Source organism: Xiphophorus couchianus, chromosome 11, assembly GCF_001444195.1.
Source record: "Xiphophorus couchianus chromosome 11, X_couchianus-1.0, whole genome shotgun sequence".
In the NCBI taxonomy this organism is placed as follows: domain Eukaryota; kingdom Metazoa; phylum Chordata; class Actinopteri; order Cyprinodontiformes; family Poeciliidae; genus Xiphophorus; species Xiphophorus couchianus.
The window spans coordinates 7,825,277-7,844,269 of record NC_040238.1 but is presented as its reverse complement, the minus strand read 5'-3'; the positions used below and the strand labels follow the sequence as shown (position 1 = coordinate 7,844,269).

The following is an 18,993-nucleotide window of genomic DNA, read 5'->3' as shown; positions in this document are numbered from 1 at the left end:
ACATTTTTTCCTGCATACTTTATAAAATGTCTTTCGGTCATTCCTAGTCTTTGAATCTTGGATCATCGAGCCAACGTTGTGAAAACTTCTATTTTCCCCTGGTGAAGCTCAAAATGACTGGCTAGTCTCAACAGGTTAGGCGGGTCCAACACTACGCAGCTTGGAGTCGGTCAGTGACAGCTCAGGTCCTGCCAGAACCGTAGTTATCATTTTTATACAGATTTTAGTAAAACAAACTTAAAACAATAAGTGAGCATCAATGGAAAATTAAACATTTTTTTAAGGGATGATGAAAAATTTACTACCTTTAGTTACTTTTTACTACCTTTTACTACCGCGAGGAAACCCTGTGACAAAGTGTTTTTACAGTGCAGCCGGCTCACCTGGCCTGCTCCTCCACCAGGTGCTCCACCTCCGTCTTCAGCGCCTTCAGCTCCTCCTGGTTGGATTTCTTCTCCTTCTGGTCCTTCTTCACCTCCTCCTCCAGCTTCTGCTGGAACATCAGCAGCTCCTTATGGGTCACCTGATCAGCAAAACATTTAAATATTAGAAATATTAGAAACATTTAAACATTCCTCATGCAGGAGCTGCAGCTCCTCAGACTCACCTGGATATTCGTGGTGATTTCTTTCACCTCCTTCTCCATCAGCCGGACGTCGTCTTGCTCGCTCTGGTCCACTTTGTTGCCGTTTTGGGTTTTCAGTATTTGCTGCTCCAACTTCCTGTTGCTCCGCTGCTGCCTGATGATGTCACCCTGCAGACGGTCAGAAACCAGGAAGAGAACACAAACGGATTCTGTAGAACGAAGAAAAACCTGAAAGGAAAACTAAATGGAGTGACGAAGAGGCCGGCAGCCATATTTCTTATTTATGGATCCTTAAAGTTCAGGAAGTGAAGATGACTTCAATGTTTAGATGAAGTTTTGAATGTGATAAATCTGTAATAACGATTAATCTCTAATTCTGGATTAATAATCCAGTTATTCTGAGTTTCTGAGGAAATGTCTGATCCTGGAGTTGAACCAGAACAGCGTGACCTCTGACCCTGTAGCCAAAACAGACAGACAGAATCATAATGCAACACGTTGCTAGGCAACCACAGTTACTTTACACGTTGTTGCTAGGTTACCCAGAGAGTGAGTGAGTTGGCTGATGCTAGCAGTTAGCTTAGCTCACTGTGAGGTGGAGCGGCTAAAGAGTTTCTGCCTACATCTCCCAGCATGCCGAGCAGTTCAGGGATTCTCCCATCAGACGGATCATCTATGGATATTGATCACGGGTTTCTGGCGTTAGATGTTATTGATAGATTGGACACTGACTGCGGGGTCGGAGGTCATCGTCCGAGAGGAACAACACTAGCTCTGGAGGAGCTGCAGCGAGCCACCACTCAGGTGGGAGAATCATCATCATCATCATCATCGTGACTCACCTGCTGCGCCTCCCAGTGTTCGTGCCGCTCTGTGTTCACCGCCACGCTGCCCACGGCGCCCGCACTCGTCTGCCAGAGCAAAATAAACATCATGAGTGAAACGCTAGCTGCGATACGGCGGGACCGGCGGCGGCGGCCTTCACCTGAACTGCCGCGTCGCTACAGCAACGACTCGCCTTCGAGGACAAAACGCTCCTCTGAGGAGCCGGATCTCTTTCCAATTGCTCATAAATATCGTCCAGCGCGTCCAGGTGAGGCTCGGCGTAACCGTTGGCAATGAAGACGCAGTCGATGTCTGACCAGGCGGGCGCAGCGTCACTTCCTGCCGGGTAGAAGGAGTACGGGTTGGGCAGGACCGGCTGCGCACCGGCAACGGGGAAGCAGAACCCGGACAGGTAGTCGGAGAAGTCGCCCAGCATGTACGGGTCAGGCGACGCCTCGTTGAGCCGCGGGTCGCCGATGACGTCTAGGTCGTCCAGGCTGGCGGCGAGCCGCGGGCCGACGGCGTGCCGGGTCAGGCCGATGCGCCGCCCGATCTTAATAAAGCGCAGCGACTCCAACAGGAAGCTCTCCAGGCCGCCCGCCTCCGCGATCTTCCTCCGAGCCTCAGCAGGGAAGTTGGCGAGTTCGCCCACCAGCAGGCGGTCCTCGTCCACCAGCGGGCCGTGCTCCTCCAGGATCTGGGCAAAATACCTGCAGCAGGACGGGGAGGAAAACAAAAAACACTCAGGAAGAGTCAGAAACACAGCAGGAAGCCCAGTTACACCATGAAACCATCAATTAAAGCACAACAGGAAGTCACAATTATGACTAAATCTCATGATTATGACAGGCTTTTATTTTTTACTTTCAAAAGGAACCAGAGTTGACCGATACGGATTTTAAAAAAACATTTTCCAAAAGTGTATTCTGTGAGTTGCATGACAGAATATGAGGGTCAGGCTATGAGAATTTGTTTAATTGTGAAAATATATTCATATTAGCAGAAAAATTAGAAAACGTGTGAATGTGTAAAAACGTTTGGCCTCACCGCCGGTTATCAAACCATTTCTCAGCTGGTGTGAAAAGTGGCTGATCAAGTTTTATTTTCTAGAAGTTGTGATGCTTCTCGTTATCTGGTGTCTGTTTGCTGACAATATGGAGAAATTAGGCAATAATATTGGTGTCAATCTTAAAATATAAAAAAATATTAAAATGGACTAAAATCTCATTTTGGAGTTTTAGCTTTTGGACAGAAAATAATTGGTTCTAACTTTAACTAGACCAACAGTTTATTTCATGACATTTTTTTTCTTGAATATCAAAATAACTGAAGCAGAAACTGATACTCATGGAAACCCGAACAGAACCTGATCCGAACCCGATCCCAACCTGATCTGAACCGAACCAAACCTTCCATGTTCAATTTATCATATTTTACTCCTTAATAATCTGATTATATGATTAATTCGACATTCTGGAAGCTCGGAGGAAAATAATCCCGATGTTGGAACATTTTCATAAAATGTTTTCATTTGATCTGTTAAAGTATTTCTGTCGGCCTACAGCTGTGGCTGTGTGTGCAAAGTGCTATTAAAGTTTTCTAGTGACTTACTCATACAAACTTTCTTTGGTGGAGTCGGGGTGGTTGTCTAAAAACTTTGTATAGGCCGTTCTGTATTGGTCCTCAAAATCAGCCACCTGCTCTCTAAGGTGGCTGGGAACGCTAAACGGGTCACCTGGGTGAAGGAACGATCTGTGGACAGGAAGTTCAGCATCAGCATCGCCATGGAAACGGTGAAACGACCAGCAGCTCGTTAAAACCATGGAGCTGAACTCACAAAGAGTCTTCTTCAAAAAGGTCCTGGTCCCACTCGTCTCTGGGCGTTAGCGCTCGGGTCGGAGGCAAACCGAAAACACCCTGAGAGGAAACCAGCAGCAGGAGACGACTTAGCATAACATCAACAACAACAAGAGACATTTTCAGACCATCTACCTTTCGTTTCTTTTTCCGGCCTCGACTTTTAGTTCGAGTAGGAGAAATCTGGAACGAGACGGCGCTAAGTTAGCTTAGCTTAGAGGAGCTTTCCACCTGACCAGGTGAGAGGCTTCAGCAGCCGTTACAATAAAATGATCTGCAGCTGAGAAGAGCAAGACTTGTGTTTTATGAATAGCTGCTCCATAAATTATCCACATTTTATTTTTAAATACAAAAACTAACAATTTTATTGATAGTTTTTCTTGAAAAACAAAACCATCTTAAAACGTCCCAAATTTATAGGAAAAGGTTTGTTAACTTTTTGCTCCAAGGACAAACTAAGATGACAAAAATCTAAAAACGACAACCTGAATTTTTATGACGGAGCAAAGCAGTGCTATTTTACCGACAGACAAAACACTTTATGATTTTGGTAGGAGGGTTGCAGTGAAGCCCAAACACAGCAGGTTGCACATTTAAAACATGTTTAGATCCTTTTGTTTTCATTTCTAGATCTAGAAATATTTCTACTTTATTTTGTGTTTTTCTGAGTAAATGAACAGATTCATTCAAAGATGAAAACGCTTCGACTCAAATCAAACTAATAAAATACTAAATAACAACATGGAAAATCATTTGCTATCAGTGGGACTGGAACTGGGTTGCTAGGCAACGGCGCAGTCAATGTAGATTAATAATAATCTGGAAGTGGAACCAGAACTTTTTTAAAATCAACATTAAGACCTGAACTAGCATTCTGCCTGTTGCTGAAATTCTTTGTTCAATTTCAGGATGAAACCCCGGGGAACTAGATGAAACCCCGGGGAACTAGATGAAACCCCGGGAACTAGATGAAACCCCGGGAACTAGATGAAACCCCGGGAACTAGATGAAACCCCGGGAACTAGATGAAACCCCGGGAACTAGATGAAACCCCAGGGAACTAGATGAAACCCCGGGGAACTAGATGAAACCCCGGGAACTAGATGAAACCCCAGGGAACTAGATGAAACCCCGGTCAGGTTCAGGTGTATAAATCAGGTGTTAGAACTTACATGATCATTTTCAGACTTTTTTAACACAGAACAATGAGCATCTGAAAAGCAAACAGAACATTTTAGAGCAAAGAGGAACGCTACTGAATCCGGTGGGTGGGTTGCCAGGTTGGTGTACGTACCCATCATATCAAAATATTCATCCAGTATACTGTGACAACAAACGTAGTCGTGTCTATGCTCCTCCAGAGTCCAGATAAAAAGCCGGACGTCGTGCGCCGAGGCCTGTTTTAGATACTCCGTCACCGTCAGGCCGAGGCGCCAAAACAAATCCGGTTTAGTGTCCAGTTTCTCTAAAATCATTTGTTTTAAGGGGTCAAAGTTCAGCAGCACCACCAGGTCCAGCTGCTCCAGGCACTCAGAGTGCCGCTCGATGAAGGTCTGCGCCGCGGTCAGCCCTGCAACCAGACACAGGCGACCGGAAACACGGCAATTAGAGACATGGCAACCAGACAGAAAAAGCCACTCAAACATCCAGACATGAAGTGAAATCAGTTTCATCTGATCAGATTTCAGCCTCACGGTTAGAATTTACCCTCATGGAAACAAACGTTTGATGCCATCATGAAGATCAATACACCCAGATTATTGATCAATGATCCAGTTACTAATCAATAGCAAGTCCAACCAGGCTAAGGGTTTCTACACTGGATTTAAAGGAACTCAGTGTTTCAGCAGTTTTCAGTTTGTTCCAGATCTTTGATGCATAGAAGCTGAATGTTGCTTCTTCAAGTTTGGTTCTGATGCAGAGCAGAACCAGAACCAGAACAGGTTGGTCCAGCAGCAGCAGCAGATCTTTAATCTGTTCAGTGATTTATAAACTACCAGCAGTTTAAAGTCTCAGTGAAGGAATGTACAGTAGAGCTGGGTGGTGTAGAACTAGGTGGTGTAGAACTAGGTGGTGTAGAGCCGGGTGGTGTCTCTATCCTCCTGGTTCTAGTCAGAACTCCAGCAGCAGCGTTCTGGACCGTTGGGTTGCCAATCAGACCTGTGAAGACGCTGCTGCAGGAATCAAAGCCACTAAAGAGAAACTAAAGCCTGGATGAGTTTCTCTGATCTGAGACTTTAGTCTCTGGTTCTGGAAATGTTCTGCAGCTGCTAGAAGGCCCACTGTGGAACCCAGGGGTCAGGTCAGAGGGCAGACTGATCTCTAGTTTCCAGCTGGAACAGCTGAAGCTGTGCTCCAACTCTAATAACTGGTTCTGGTTGTGACCCGTCAGGCCGAGCCGAGTCCTACCTGCGCCGTCCAGCTGACACGCCCACTTGCTCAGCTTGGCGTTTATTCCCACGCAGCCGCTGAGCTGCTGGATGAAGACCCGGGCCCAGACCCGGTTCTTGCGCTCCAGCAGCAGCTCCACGGCCTGGCCCAGCGTCTGCAGCTGCTCCTGCTGCCAGTGGAGCAGGCGGCCGGCCAGGCAGTTCCCCCGGGCCCAGTCCAGCTCCAGCCAGGGCCGCAGGCCGCTGACCAGCGCCGACACCTGCAGGCCCTGCTCCTCCCGCAGCAGGTCCAGGTTCTGGTTGATCTGCAGCAGAACCCGGTCTCTGTACACCAACCAGGCTGCAACAGAAACACAACAGGACACTGACAAAAGGCTAACCGGAAAAGTTCTTCTGGGTTTGGTTCTAAAGCAAATACTGAAACCCAAATTAGAAACGAAGCCGCGCATCAGCAGAAGTATGAGCCTGAATGAATCTTTAATGCTGATTTCAGAGCGGCGCCGGTTCCACTGGACCGTCGTTCCACCTTCTCCGTTCAGATATCTGAGGTTTATTGTCGGCGGTTCCGGTCCGATACAGAAAGACAGCTGGTTGATTTAAAACATTCAAGTTTTAAACATCATCTTATTCCTCTGGACCAGTTCATTTAAATTCACCAACAGCGCCACCATCTGGTCCAACATGGGAAATCAGCTTTAATTTGTTCAGTTGGTGCCGTTGGGAGAAAAACAAAAAATAAATTAAATAAACTGAAACTGGTTGATTGTTTTGGTCAAATGTTACAATTAAACTTTCATTCAGTGTGGCAGCTGAAGGAGGAACAGCTTGTCCTGCTCTCTCCCGTTTTTACTGATAACTTTGCCTGAGCTATTTTTAAAGTGACAGTTTTTATAGTTATATTCACATTTTCAACATCATAACTGGATTACTACAAACCTAAGGACTGGGGGATTTTCTCACTTTTATTTTTATCTTACTTTTCTTCATCTCCAAGTTGAACCAGGACAAAATGCCTCTGGCCGACCCCAAGGACATTAGCAGTATTATACAACGACTTCAGTCTATAGAAATGAAGATCAAACAGCTGGAGGTGAACTTTGAAATCAACGCTAACTGTGGAAATCAGACAACTCTTCCTCAAATCAACGGAGAGGTTGTACGCCTCGCATCAAGCAGCTCACCCTGGAACGCTCTGGGTGCCAAGCCGAAGCAAAAGTCTCACACCGCAGATCTGATGAGGTGACTGACAGGGAGAACCCCTCACCTGGACGAATCAGCGTGGCCGGCTCTGAGCCGAAACCCACCTTCAACCTCAACACCTGCTCCACCAAAGAAAAACAAACAAGCAGCTGCAACCAAAACGGTTCCACCGACCGCGCTCCCAAGGACAGAGCGACCAGCCCGGGCCTCAAAACATTCTGACTCTGTGGGAATCCCACTGAAAAACAGATTTTCTGTACTCCAGCCTGAGCCTCTGAGTGAAACCTCACTTTCAAACACCAACAATGAGGCAAGACCAACACATCCACCCCCTAAAGACAAAACAGCTACCAGGAAAACGAAAGGTATGCTAAAAGTGCTTATTGTTGGAGATGAGGCAGTAAATGGAATCAGTCACGTTTGCAATCCCAAGAAAACGAGAGTGATTTCTTTTCCTGGTGACACTGTATCTGATTTAACTCTTAAAGTTCTCTCTCTAACCACTGATCAGTCAGATATTGAGTCCTTAGTTGTGCATGTTGGAGCCAACGATGTGGCAAAGCAGAAATCTGAGATTCTGAAAAAGGACTTTAATATTCTACTGAACACTATGGAAAAGTTAAAAATGAAGTTATTTCTCAGTGGTCCAATTGCATCACCTCAATGGGGAGACGAAAAACACTCCAGGCTGGACATGATAAACAAATGGCTGATTAAAATCTGCTCTGCCAGCTCAGTGACCTTCATCGATAACCTCTGGATCTATTGGCAGCACTTTCACCTTTTTGGAAGAAGTGGACGCAATCTTAATAAACATGGGATAAAGCTACTCACTGCAAATCTTTTTCATTTTATCAACAAGGACAGCAACGTGATCATCGCTTCAGAAGAACAGGCTCAAGGATTTCTGACTAGGAAGGAACCGTCGGCTTATCAGGAACAAAAACAAGCTGATACATCGACTGGAGACGGAGCGACTGGTTCCCTTCCTTCTTCTCCCCTCCCTCTCTGCTCACCCACTCATTCACAGGATTCACAAGGTACACATGGAGAAATGTCTTCTGGACCGGAGTTTCTTAAATTTACAGATGGAATGAATCAACAGGTTGTACTTGGGACGTCTCTCCTTAGCGCTCACGTAGCAGACCTCACTTCATTTAAGCCACCTGACTCTAACTTCCCAGAGGATCCGTCACTCTGCGTTTCTGAGGTCTGAGGCCGGGGTCCAGACTTTATCTTTACACCCTTCTTGCTCCAGAATGTGTCTGGCCCCCTGGCACTGCAGAACAGGACATTACCTGTCCGGATCACTACAAGAAAATTTACAAGAAACAGAAACATAAAATATAGGGGACCTAATTCAAACATCAGACTGATCCCCTGCCTAAAAGAACCTCAGACTAAAGAACGTTTGGCCTCCAAGTCACTTAAACTCTTTTAAATCCCAGATCTCTCTGTGCTAAAGCTCTATTAATTAATGATTTCATCACCGAGCATAATATCGATGTTATGTTTCTGACAGAAACATGGTTGAATGATAATAATGAATCGATCGTACTAATTGAATCTGCGCCTCCTAACTACAATTTCTTCAATGAGAATAGAAAACACAAAAAAGGAGGAGGCGTGGCTTCAATATTTAAGAATACCATAAATTGTAGTAAAATCTCTTTGGGTCATTTCACCTCTTTTGAGCATCTTGGAATTGAGGTTAAAGGCCACAAACGAACTTTGACTGTAACTTTATACAAAACTCCAACTTTTGTGAAAAATTTCTTTACTGACTTGAATGAGCTTCTATCTCTTATGTATATTGATTATGATTGTTTAATAATTGTTGGTGATTTCAACATTCATGTTGACAAAACCCAAGACAGAGGGGCAAAAAAGCTCGCTAATATTTTAGAGACTTTTGGTCTAACACAACATGTCAAACAAGCAACACACACTCAAGGACACACACTGGACCTGGTTATCAGTAAGGGTGTGAATATTTCCAATGTCTCTGTAACTGATGTCGCCTGTCGCATCACTTCCTGTTATCTTTGAAAGTTCTTTATCTTTTAACCCACTTGGACAAACAGCAACCATCACAAAACGTTCTCTCACTGAAAACACAGCAGAAACTTTTAATCAAATCTACTCTTCTTCCTCACCCTTAAGCTGTAATGATGTAGATAAGTTGGTAAATGATTTTCAGTCTAAAGTTTCAGATATTATTGATTCCATTAAAATGAAGGTTGTGTCTGGTAAAAAGAAATCTCCATGGAGAAATACACAAACAGTTAGATCTGCAAGACAACTCTGCCGTAGAGCAAAACGAAAATGGCGTAAAACTCAACCCCACGTTCATTGTGACATCTATAAAGAAAGACTACGTAACTATCATTTAACACTAAAACATGCAAGAGAGGCTTTCTTTGCAGATGTCATAAACAAAAACATTAACAATGCTCCAGCTTTATTTGCAACAGTAGACAGAATCACAAACCCTCCTGTGATTTTACCGCCTGAATTCCAATGTTTTGCCGCCTGCAACCAGTTTTCCAGTTTCTTTTCAGAGAAAATTCATAAAATCAGAGGATTAATCTGAACATCCACTATAAAGTCAGTACCAATGCTGTGCCCAAACAAAACAAATACAGGAAAAATGACCCAATTCCAACTACTTAATTATAAAACCCTACAGGAAATTATAAGTCAATAAGCTCCAGTTCCTGCTGCCTGGATGTCCTAGATCTATAACTCTAGAACATTTCTTTAAGAAAGTCCTGCCTGTTATTGCTGCTGATCTGATCCAGATAGTAAACTCATCGCTCTCATCAGGCATTTTCCCCCAGGCTTTGAAAACAGCAGTAATCAAACCACTTATAAAAAAGAACAATCTGGACAAATCACTAATGCAGAATTACAGGCCGACCTCTGACCTCTGACCTCCCATTCATCAGCAAAGTTATTGAAAAAGTTGTGTGTAAACAATTAACTAGCTTCCTAACAATAACCAACCTCTTTGACTCCTTCCAGTCTGGTTTTCGTGCTCACCACAGCACAGAGACTGGCCTAGTCAAAGTGTTCAATGACATCCATATAAATACGGACTGTGGCAGAACCACAGTGCTGGTTCTGTCGGACCTCAGTGTTGACCATGACATATTACTGAATCGACTGGAGAGGTGGGTCGGACTCTCCGGTCCAGTGCTTAACTGGTTTGAATCCTACATAAAGAACAGGGATTTCTTTGTTTCAATAGGAAACTTCTCATCAAAGAGGTCAAAGGTCACATGTGGGGTACCCCAAGGTTCAATCCTAGGACCCCTTTTATTCAATATTTATATGCTCCCACTAGCTCAGGTTATAACAGGAAATAATATTAGCTACCATAACTATGCAGATGACACACAGCTCTACATTACGATGTCACCAGGTGACCTTTGACCCCATCCAATCACTGAACAGATGCTTAGAACAGATAAATGTGTGGATGTGCCAAAACTTTCTCCAGCTGAACAGAAACAAAACTGAAGTTATTATTTTTGGACCTAAAGAGGAACGATCTAGAGTTATAGATCTAGAGTTATAGATCTAGAGTCAATGCACAGCTTCAGTTATTACAACTGAAAACCAGCGATCAGCCCGAAACCTGGGAGTAGTGATGGACTCTTACCTGAACCTCCAGAGCCACATAAAGACAGTTACAAAGTCGGCCTTCTATCACCTGAAGAACATTTCCAGGAATAAAGGACTAATGTCTCAGCCAGATCTAGAGAAACTCATCCATGCCTTCATCTTCAGTCGTATTGATTATTGCAACAGCGTCTTCACAGGTCTGTCCAACAAATCAATCAAACAGCTGCAGCTGATCCAGATGCTGCTGCTGGCGTTCTGACTAAAACCAGGAAGATAGAGCACATAACACCAGTTTTAAATATAGAAAACATAAAAAAGGAGGAGGCGTGGCTTCAATATTTAAGAATACCATAAATTGTAGTAAAATCTCTTTGGGTCATTTCACCTCTTTTGAGCATCTTGGAATTGAGGTTAAAGGCCACAAACGAACTTTGACTGTAACTTTATACAAAACTCCAACTTTTGTGGAAAATTTCTTTACTGACTTGAATGAACTTCTATCTCTTATATGTATTGATTATGATTGTTTAATAATTGTTGGTGATTTCAACATTCATGTTGACAAAACCCAAGACAGAGGGGCAAAAAAGCTCGCTAATATTTTAGAGACTTTTGGTCCAACACAACATGTCAAACAAGCAACACACACTCAAGGACACACACTGGACCTGGTTATCAGTAAGGGTGTGAATTTTTTTGGTCCTCCACTGGCTCCCTGTAGCTCAAAGAATAGACTTTAAAATACTGTTGTTAGTTTATAAATCACTGAACGGCTTAGCACCACAATACATTAAAGATCTGCTGTTGTTGTATCAACCTTCCAGACCTCTCAGGTTCTGGTTCTGGTTCTGCTCTGCATCCCCAGAACCAGAACCAAACGAGGAGAAGCAGCATTCAGCTTCTATGCACCACAAATTTGGAACAAACTTCCAGAAAACTGTAAAACAGCTGAAACACTGACTTCTTTTAAATCTCAACTAAAAACCCACCTGTTTAGGATTGTATTTGAAATGTAATCAATTACAAATTTATTGATGGAACTTGACTTCATGATTGATTCTATGTTGCTTTGTGATTCTGTGTTTGTAATGATGTAAAGCACTTTGAAATGTCTTGCTGCTGAAATGTGCTATACAAATAACATTTGATTGATTGATTGATTGATTGATTCAGAAAGTTTAATTGTAAATAAATACATTTTATGTCAAATAATAAATATTTTACTTTTTTTTTTGTCCCATTTCAGGATGAAACCCAGAGGAACTAGATATCACTCAGAACTCAAAGCGTAGAATTACACTGAATAGAACAGACATGTCACTGATACTTAACTGGAATTTTTTCCAATATCTGTTTTATTGATCTGATACCAACACCGGTATCGGTCCAATTTCCATTTTGCTATTGGAACCTGAACTTTTCATCAATAATGAGATTTAATATTTCTGATCTGATGTCTGGTCCATTTTATTTGTTCTGCAAACCTTCTTGGTGAGGTTTGCATTGGAAAGTCCTGTGGAAGGAAAACAGTTCAGAGTGAAGCGGACCTTTCTGCTGACTCGGCGATCCCGAGTCGTCTTTCTTCTGCAGGATTTCATGGCTGTTGGTTTTCTGATCCTTAAACGTCTGTTTGAACTGTTTCCTCTTCTGCTTCTGATCCTCTTTGGACTTTAACTTCTTCACACTGGCAACAAAAACCAGAAGAAAAACAGAGACTCATTAGTTACCCTTTAACACAGCGCCAACTAACAATGACTTTAGCAATCAATCGATTGAATAAAAATGGACGCATTCTATAGATCTGTCATTAACCACCGTTTCCTCTTTTATACAACATTAGAAATACTTTAAAAGATGCAACTAAACTATTAAATTCCATCTTCATTAAACATTTTATTGGCTAAAATGCAGCATTGTTTTAGTGAGTCTAATGAGTTTTAACTAAAACATTTTCAGACTAAAGTGTCTAAACTAGGGATGCTCCCATCACCAATCATTGCCCTGTGGAATGGAAAAATATTCAGTGTGTTTACTTAATTAAAAGTGTTTATTAATTCAGTTAAAGCATTAAATATATTCATGTATCTAACTTGTGTAAGTAAAAGATGTTTTTCTGTTGAAGCTGCACGTCTCAGCTAGGAACGGAAATCAGCCTGACAGTCTGAACTAAACCACAGAGTTCAGCTCATCCTGCCTGCAGAAGCGATTGTTGCATCTGCAGCTCTTCTCTCCACATCAGAAACAGACAAATAGTTTTCACACCCGGTGGTTTAACTTTTTGACTCCTGGACTTGAGGAAACAAATTCACGATCAAAGTTCTTATAATTAATTTAGTGCTGATGTGCACAGAACAGGTTGCTGTTGGAAACTGTCACAATGTTCTGCCTTTTCACCTAGTTGACAGAAACCAGATGTTCTTTTCTTAGATGCATTTATCCTTTAAGCTTCTTGGAATTGTTTGCTCCACCTATGGTTTGTGACAAGATGTGTATAAAATCTAACATCCTGTGTGCTGCAGTCAGAGCCTCCCTGACTGTTGCTCTCCACCTGCAGCTGAATTAAAGCTGTTTTGTTCTCTACCTTTGACTTTTGGGTCTTAGACTTTTTCCCACTTCACAGCCAATCACCAATCATTGAATATATCAAATAATGTCAAGTAAAAAAAAGAAACATTCAAAGTTAAATGCAGGTTTCATCAAAATAAACAATCCTGAGTTATTAAATCAAAACTTCCTGAGCATGGCTAGCTGAGTGATGCTGGCTCTGATTGGCTGCTTCTGACTGAGCGAGTAATTCTCCGGAACACAGAGACGAGGCAGAGGAGATCAATTATTTTCAGAGATTATCTGTCTCATGCTAGGACAGTGAAAGTGTTACCACATATCTAAAATCAGTTTCAGTTTCCTGCTGCAGCTCAGCTGCTGCTCGCTGTGACAGTTCACCGTCTGGAGGTTCAGCGACTCCGTCTGAAATATCACCTCCAGTAGAGGCGGTCCAACAGCCGGAGCAGAACCGGCGTCTCGCTCCGCAGCTCCAGGCTTGAATTATTGTTCATCTTTCTGACCGTGTTGGAAGCTGCGCTGCTCTACCTGCTGTCTGGATCCGGACGTCTTTGGTTCCTGCGTTGAGCCTCCATGCAGCCAAATCAATCAAGTGTTGGGTTTTTAAATATCTTATTAGATTCGTTGTGTTTCGCCCCCGAGGTCATTTCCCGCCGCAACACGCAAACGTCCCGGTTCACTCAGAACGTTAAAGTTCCTCACTACAGGACTTGATGCTGCGCAGCGAGAAGGCAGGAGGAGAGCAGCTGCAGGCTGAGAAGGAGATACAGGTGATCGGCAACTAGAGACGCTGATCGATCACCGATCACACACTTTCACGGAAATCGGCCGATTATGATCGGCAGTCGATCGATCGATCGGCACACCTCCAGTTTGAAGGTTTTCATTTATCCTAAAAACTAAATTTCCGCATAATTTTTGAGTTTGTTTACTCCAGTTAATGATTAATCGATTGCTAAATTAATTGATTTCAACTATCGATTAATTGATTAATCTAATTAATCGCTTCAGGCCTACAATTTATACTATTAATACCCTGATGACAGAAATATTCAGCAGTAATTAAGCTCCAAAACTAATTCTCACTACACGATAACCGCCGGCAACAGGTTTTAAAGCATTTCATTAAAAATGTTGATGGAACAAAATTCAAAGTATCTTCTTTGTAAGAAAGTATTAGAGCCATTTTTAATAATTTCTCCGGTTTTCTGAGGAGAACTCACCTGGTGGCTTTCTGATTAACTCGAGGTTTCTTCGGCAACTCCGGTTTCGTGATCGTCGTTTCAAACTGAAAGCACAAAGCAAAGCAGTCAGCGCTGACCCGCCGTTTGCAGCAACGCTCCTCTGGACGTTTTCTCACCTTACATTTCACCAAACCCGTAGGACCAAAGATTCGTATAGAGCAGATTTTACCCAGACAGTCGGGAGTCAAACACGCCTCATTCAGGACATCCTGCGACACAAAACGCATTTATCTGCATGTCAGGGACTCAAAGCTGCCGAAAAGAGGAATGAAATGCAAACCTTTTCATTCTTTTCCCTGAACTCTGTAGACTTTAGGCTCTTCCAGCAGCTGATGTGAAATTCAACCTTGCAGCTCTGACAGCAGCATATCTGAATGTAGCCCTAAAACGACAAGCTTCTCGTTCAAAACTCAACGCGTTTCGCTCCCAACCACAGAAATGAGAAGCTGCTTACCTTAAAATCTGGGTCAGTGAAATAGATCTCAGCTTTTAGAGGGCAAAGACATTTTTCAAGACGACAGACGGCGTCAGGGGCGGGGGGAAATCTACACAACTCTATCGATTTCTCAAGCATCTCCTGAAACAGACAGGATGATTCAGGACTTTCCTCACTGCTACACATTCCAGATCAATCAGGACGCACCAACCTTGAAACTGTCTGCTTGGGTTTCTTTAACAATCTCTTTGGTTAACGGCCAGGTGAGTTTACCTGGCGTAATTTGATTCTTCACCATCTGCAGCGAATCTGAAAATTGCTGCACGGCAACTTTAAACCTGCAAAACACGAAGAGCAACAGCTGGAGAGCAAGAAACGAGGATACGGGAGACACTTCCTGCTAGGGCCTAGACAAAACCTGATCACCACATTTATTACACCAAATCATTCTCAGAAAATCAGATTTCAGTTAGTGGAGCTACCTGCACAACCAGCCAGAAAGCAGCAAGTCAACAACTAAACTTTTGTCTTTTCCAGCAGCCATTGTACAGCAGGAAAACCAGCGATGTTGCTAGGCAACAGGGTTGTGCCGGTCAAATGCAATTCAGAAAACGTTTTGCCAGAAATAGTAACTTATTGCCAGAAATCAGCTGGGTGTCTTTTTTGAAACAGAAACTAAAATTTAGGACCAAAAAAGTGCAAAAGGTCAATTTTGTACAACAAACGTACCGGTTTTCTCGTAGAAACACTCTGCCGATGGTGTAATAAACCAGACATTGGAACGTTCGCTCTTCAAACGATTTCATCCTCTCCAGGAGTTTCTCTGCTTCTGCTAGTTCCTGCAGCAACAATCATCAAGAAAACGGTTCATAAACCCACAACAGAACAGAAATGACAGAAAATAGGAGCTGACAGACCAAAAAATCTGGGATTGAGAGAAAACATTTCCTCAGAGGTTTAAATTTTAAGGGTTATGTTGTTGCGGCGCTGAGGCTGCCGTCGCTCTGATCGGATGTTTATTCCCTCTGGTTCTCGATGCTGTGAAGACGGAAAACCTTCAAACTGGAGGTGTGCCGATCGATCGATCGACTGCCGATCATAATCGGCCGATTTCCGTGCAAGTGTGTGATCGGTGATCGATCAGCGTCTCTAGTTGCCGATCACCTGTATCTCCTTCTCAGCCTGCAGCTGCTCTCCTCCTGCCTTCTCGCTGCGCAGCATCAAGTCCTGTAGTGAGGAACTTTAACGTTCTGAGTGAACCGGGACGTTTGCGTGTTGCGGCGGGAAATGACCTCGGGGGCGAAACACAACGAATCTAATAAGATATTTAAAAACCAAACACTTGATTGATTTGGCTGCATGGAGGCTCAACGCAGGAACCAAAGACGTCCGGATCCAGACAGCAGGTAGAGCAGCGCAGCTTCCAACACGGTCAGAAAGATGAACAATAATTCAAGCCTGGAGCTGCGGAGCGAGACGCCGGTTCTGCTCCGGCTGTTGGACCGCCTCTACTGGAGGTGATATTTCAGACGGAGTCGCTGAACCTCCAGACGGTGAACTGTCACAGCGAGCAGCAGCTGAGCTGCAGCAGGAAACTGAAACTGATTTTAGATATGTGGTCAAATATGTCTGTTACATCTAAATTAGGTCAATTTATTGCCAGATAATTTAGTATCATTTATACGTAAAGCGAAAAATTAACAGCCAATCCAGGTGATGGGCAGAGATCGGCCTCATGGATGATCGGTATGGGAACATCCCTAGTTTAAACAGCAACAGTCTACAGTCAGAGGCCGCTTCAGATTCCCTGCACTGACTGCTATTGCAGCACGACTCTTTGGAGATGCTTGGATGATACGAGTTACGATGAAATTTAACATTTCTGAATTGGATGTTTCTGAAAAAACAACTAGGACATTTATGGTGATAAATTGTGTGTTTATAAACCGTTTAATAATTAGAAAATCACTGTATGCCATTGCAGCCTGATGGACTTTGCTGATCGCGTTTCCAAGCTGTTTTTGTCTACTTCGTGTTGCCAGACTGGTTCTAGTCAGGCATTAATGTCTGGCTACTTAATTCAACACAAGCTGATCATTTTCTGGACGGCTTTTTTTTTCCACGTCTGTGTGTTTCGTCAGGTTGGCTGTTTTTAATTTAGGATAATTTAAAGACATTTTAATGAAATATGATCCAAACCGCGTTCTTCTGGGCGACTCACCTCCGGCTGTCCGATTTCTATCAAGGCCGACGCTCGACCGAACAGCAGCAGCAGAACATCCAGAGAGGAAAGTCCCAGTCTCTGAGAAACAAACATTCAGACGCATCAAGTAGTCACTGAAACAGATTAATCAATAATTCAAATAATCGTCAATTAACTGGAGTGAACAGGTTCAAAAAACGTTATCAGTCAAATTATCTCACTGACCACAGCAGAACATCAAACCAAACTAATCATGACCGGATCCAGTTTGGTTACAGTTGAATCCAGCGCTGCGTCCTGCTGCTCCTCCGCCCGACGCGCAGCAGGACGCTCCGCGGATCGGCAGCGTCTCTCTGAACCGACATGCAGGCGGCAGAGATTGCCTCCATCAGGGCCTCAGAGTGAAGATTGGACTTTGTTTCCAGATGTTAGACAGTATTTTTATAAGTATTTACTAGAAGCTTCAATAGCAGGCTGACGCCGATCAGTTGGATGGATAAAAAAGTCCGACATCATGACACGTTGTCCCACATTACTCTGATAGTCTTTTATTAATTTTTTCAGCACTAGTTGCCTTTATTTGACAGCAATTCGAACGGAAGGGGCCAGAGAGGGGAGAGAGGCCTGGGCCCAGCGAACCGAGGACGGGAGTCGGACTCCAGATACCCGGTCTACAGTCTCTCTGTGCGGCGCCGCGCTAACCACTGCGCCACCGCGCAACACCCCTATTCCGGTAGCCTTTGCTGGAAGTTTCAGTTTCTCTTTGGTAAATTATTTACATTTTTATACAACTTGAGTTGTCTGAGGAACTCACCTAGCTCACTTTCATTTTCTTGGAAAAATCTGTTTTATCAGATGATTGTGACTACTGGACCGGACCCCCCAAAAAAGTAATTGCAGAGTAAAGAATCGACTAGTTCCCGTACAGATAAACTACGCGTTACCAGACATTCGGAAGTCTCTTACCTTGGGCGGGGCGGCCTCCAGCAGCCCCAGCGCCTGGCTGAAGGCCTGCTCTGCGTTGCGGCTGCGCAGGTCCAACAGTGCGCTGTGAGCCTCATGCACCAGAAACCGCAGCTCCTTACATAAATCTGCTTTGCTGTCGGCCATCTTCTGGTTCTGGTTCTGATGAACCCAAACGGAGCGGGTCAGAGACAGAGAAACCCAGGATGATGAAAGGAGCCGACAGGAGGAAAGACTCACCGCTTTCTGCGTTTCACTTTGGCTCTTTGACTTGATCTTAGAGCCGCTGAAGTCGTCGCGCTCACTGCAGACAGAGCAGAGACAGAGTTTCACAGACCGTCGGTACCACAGGACACAACAGGACACACCAAGGTACCACAGGACACACCAGGGTACCACAGGACACACCAGGGTACCACAGGACACACCAGGGTACCACAGGACACAACAGGACACACCAGGGTACCACAGGACACAACAGGACACAACGGGGTACCACAGGACACACCAGGGTACCACAGGACACACCAGGGTACCACAGGACACAACAGGACACACCAGGGTACCACAGGACACAACAGGGTACCACAGGACACACCAGGGTACCACAGGACACAACAGGACACAACGGGGTACCACAGGACACACCAGGGTACCACAGGACACACCAGGGTACCACAGGACACAACAGGACACACCAGGGTACCACAGGACACAACAGGGTACCACAGGACACACCAGGGTACCACAGGACACAACAGGACACACCAGGGTACCACAGGACACAACGGGGTACCACAGGACACACCAGGGTACCACAGGACACACCAGGATAATTACATATGGTCTAGTCAAAGAAAGAAGCTGGTTTTGCTCTCAGACATCATCCTGTGTTTAAAGGGAAGGAACCATCTTTACAAAGACTTTCACTAAAGACTCTGATGAGCAAATCAAACGGACGGCGCGTGACCTCACTGACCTTCTGGACGTTTTAGGGTCTTTGAGTCGTCCCTCCGGGTCGGACGGCGCTTCAGAGATACAAGAGATTAAAACACTGACAGTCATTAAAACATACGACACGTAAAACCCATCCCGTGTTC

General features: G+C 44.1%; 1 protein-coding gene across 5 annotated transcripts in view; it reads right to left on the bottom strand.

The window, feature by feature from the left end:
- Positions 1-18,993, bottom strand: part of ttc3 (tetratricopeptide repeat domain 3) — a 46,884-nt gene that overhangs the window by 9,480 nt on the left and 18,411 nt on the right. For 4 of the 5 annotated variants that reach the window (XM_028030942.1, XM_028030940.1, XM_028030943.1 and 1 more), the window contains 21 exons: positions 18,873-18,921; positions 18,134-18,197; positions 17,897-18,055; positions 16,949-17,029; positions 15,457-15,566; positions 14,939-15,065; positions 14,746-14,868; positions 14,572-14,673; positions 14,408-14,500; positions 14,271-14,335; positions 12,033-12,169; positions 5,678-5,998; positions 4,563-4,838; positions 4,441-4,481; positions 3,404-3,451; positions 3,249-3,328; positions 3,023-3,163; positions 1,572-2,121; positions 1,429-1,497; positions 608-754; positions 384-523 (listed from right to left, as the gene is read on the bottom strand). In XM_028030942.1, coding sequence (XP_027886743.1) covers positions 384-523; positions 608-754; positions 1,429-1,497; positions 1,572-2,121; positions 3,023-3,163; positions 3,249-3,328; positions 3,404-3,451; positions 4,441-4,481; positions 4,563-4,838; positions 5,678-5,998; positions 12,033-12,169; positions 14,271-14,335; positions 14,408-14,500; positions 14,572-14,673; positions 14,746-14,868; positions 14,939-15,065; positions 15,457-15,566; positions 16,949-17,029; positions 17,897-18,055; positions 18,134-18,197; positions 18,873-18,921 — 2,923 coding nt within the window. The remainder of the gene's footprint in view (positions 1-383; positions 524-607; positions 755-1,428; positions 1,498-1,571; positions 2,122-3,022; positions 3,164-3,248; positions 3,329-3,403; positions 3,452-4,440; positions 4,482-4,562; positions 4,839-5,677; positions 5,999-12,032; positions 12,170-14,270; positions 14,336-14,407; positions 14,501-14,571; positions 14,674-14,745; positions 14,869-14,938; positions 15,066-15,456; positions 15,567-16,948; positions 17,030-17,896; positions 18,056-18,133; positions 18,198-18,872; positions 18,922-18,993) is intronic. The other variant, XM_028030941.1, reaches the window with a different exon arrangement.